General features: G+C 72.5%; 1 protein-coding gene across 1 annotated transcript; it reads right to left on the reverse strand.

Annotated features, from left to right (window-relative positions):
• Window positions 1–526: 526 nt before the first annotated feature.
• On the reverse strand, window positions 527–1,797 carry FOXL3 (forkhead box L3). The gene is made up of 3 exons (XM_064376538.1): window positions 1,691–1,797; window positions 1,192–1,360; window positions 527–952 (listed from the first exon to the last, which is right to left on the reverse strand). The coding sequence occupies exons 1-3, from the start codon at window positions 1,795–1,797 to the stop codon at window positions 527–529; spliced, it is 702 nt and encodes a 233-aa protein (XP_064232608.1).
• Window positions 1,798–2,411: the final 614 nt, after the last annotated feature.

Consider the following 2,411-nt stretch of genomic DNA (forward strand, 5'->3'; position numbering starts at 1 on the left):
ATACATTTATCACGTTCAATCCCGTCATCCCTAACACGGACCCCATCATAAGCCCCGGGGTGACTAACTCACGGGGTCAGTTGAGGTCTATCTCTATCATTTTAACCACGGGGACGATGTGAGCCAGCCCCCTAACGGCACCCTGGGCGCGTGTGGCTTCTGGGCTGTGTGGCGAGCTCACCCCCAAGTGACCCAGGAACGAAGTGTCACCCGACTCTGGGGACATGACGCTGTGCCTTTATTGCTCAGCTCAGGAGCGGGAGGTCAGTCCGGAGCAAACCCTGCAAGAGAACTGTTTTCCGAGCGGGTAAAGTCACAAGCCCGCAGTCTACACCTTTAACGAGCTCCGCCTCCACCTGACCCCCAGTCCAGGACTCGTGTGGACCTGACCTTCGGGCTGCAGGAGAAGTTGCAGGATTTGCCCCGCTCTGGTTTCTTGGCTCAAGGTGGGGCTGGACTCATCTTTCCAGGGCGGGTCCGGGGAGGACCCCCGACTGCGCCTGCAGGGGCCTCCGGGGGCCCCACATCACATCGTCCAGAAGTGCAGGCCCGCGTTCTCCAGCCGCGGGAATCTGCCCTGCTGTGCAAAACCGGGCGGCTTGAACCCCGGAAAGGGGTCTGGGGAGGAGAGGATGTGGTCGATGCTGAACTTGAGGTCCCGGGGCTGCTCCTTCCCCGGGGCGGTGGGGCTGGCGGGGGGCTCGCGGCCCGGGGCGCCCTCACCGGCGCTGTCCGCAGCCAGGGTCCCCTGCGCGGCGGGCGGCTCGGTCGGACCCGGGGTCTCCTGGGCGGCCCCCGAGCGCGGACCGCTGGTTCCCTCGCGCTTGGGGCCGCGCCGCCGCCGCCGCCGCCGGTAGTTGCCGTCCTCGAAGAGCTCCAGCGGCGACCCGCAGCCGCCCGCGAACGTCCAGTAACTGCCTTTGCCCTTCTCGTGGCCCTCGGTCCGCGGCACCTGCGCGCGCGGAGGGAGGGGCTGGGGGGCGCCGCTGCGCTGTGCGCCCGCCCGCGCGTCACCCCGGGGTGCCCTGGCAGGGAGTGCGCGGGGCGCACTGCGCGGGCAGACGCGGCCCCGGGGGCTGAGGACGGACCTCCCTGCGGCCGCCGCCCGCCGTCCCCTCCCGTCCCTGCCCCGAGGCCCCGGCGCAGGTGTCCCGCGCGGGGAGTCCCCAGGCCCGTCGGGGCGGCGCTCACCTTGACGAAGCAGCTGTTGAGGGACAGGTTGTGGCGGATGGAGTTCTGCCAGGCGCGCCGGTTGGCGCGGTAATAGGGGAACTCGCGCATGATGAAGTCGTAGATGCCGGACAGGGTCAGCCTGCCCGCGGGGCTCTGCTGGATGGCCATGGCGATCAGGGCGATGTAGCTGCGGAGCGCGGGGGTCAGGCGCGGCCTCTGCCCCGCAGCCCCGTCCTTCCCGCACCCCGCAGGGCGCCGTGGGGCGCAGCGGCGGAGGGGCCGGGCGGCGTCGGGGAGATGACCCGCGGCTCGCGGCCCCCGCTGCCCCCGAGACCCCAGGGGCTCTGCCTGGGCTGAGGGGCCGAGAACCTTCCCTGGCTTTCCCGAGAGGAGGCACAAACGTGTCCTTTCTCTGAAGCCGCCTCCCCTCCTTCGTCCCGGGCAGGTCCGGGCTACCGGGGCCCCCGCAGAGGGGGCGTCACCGTCCCCCAAAGCCCGGCCTGCGCCCCGCAGTCACCTGTACGCGGGCCGCGTGAGCCGCTTGTCCTGGTCGGAGCTGCCGGCGGGGTGGTCGTCGGCGTCGTCATTGAAGCAGTTGTAGGGGTACTGCGAGCCGTCAAACATCCCGGGGCCCAGCTGCCGCCTCCTCCGCGCCGCCCGCCGGCTTCGCGCACAGCCCTCTCGGCGCGGACCAGCAGCTTCTGCCCTGCCCGCCGCTCTCCGCCCGAGCGGGAACCCGGGCTCTGGGGTCCTCCGCCTGCGCCCACCCCCGTTCTGCCGCGTCCAATCCCGGCGCGGGGGAGGCCCCAGCACGGCGAGGCGGCCGAGGGGAGCGGAGCGGGGCCGCCCTGGTGACCGTCTGACCGCCGCGGGCGGAGGGAGGAGGAAGCGGCGCGCCGGGTGGTCCCACGGGCGGGCGGGGTCTTCTCCTCCCGCCGCCTTCCCGGGGCGCTCAGGGCAGGGCGCGCTCCGTCCCCGTTCCTGGAGGCAGCTCGGGGTGTCCTCGAGCGCTCCCGGCGCCGGCAGAAGCCTCCTGGGAGCGCCCCGGACTCACGGAGCCTTCCGGGCGCCAGAATTCCCGGGCGGCCTCGGGTCTCCACAGAGCGCGCGGCCGGGAGTGGGAGGCGGAGGCCCGGGCTGTCCCCACTCCGGAGCGGCCCGGGATTCAGCCGAGCCCGTGGGGCCCGGGGACGTCTCCGGCCTTGGTCCCCGGGTCGCTGAGCGCGCACCTCGCTGTC

This window comes from Aotus nancymaae, unplaced genomic scaffold (assembly GCF_030222135.1).
Source record: "Aotus nancymaae isolate 86718 unplaced genomic scaffold, 86718_ANA_hifiasm-v0.15.2.pri h1tg000015l_1, whole genome shotgun sequence".
Taxonomy (NCBI): Eukaryota; Metazoa; Chordata; class Mammalia; order Primates; family Aotidae; genus Aotus; species Aotus nancymaae.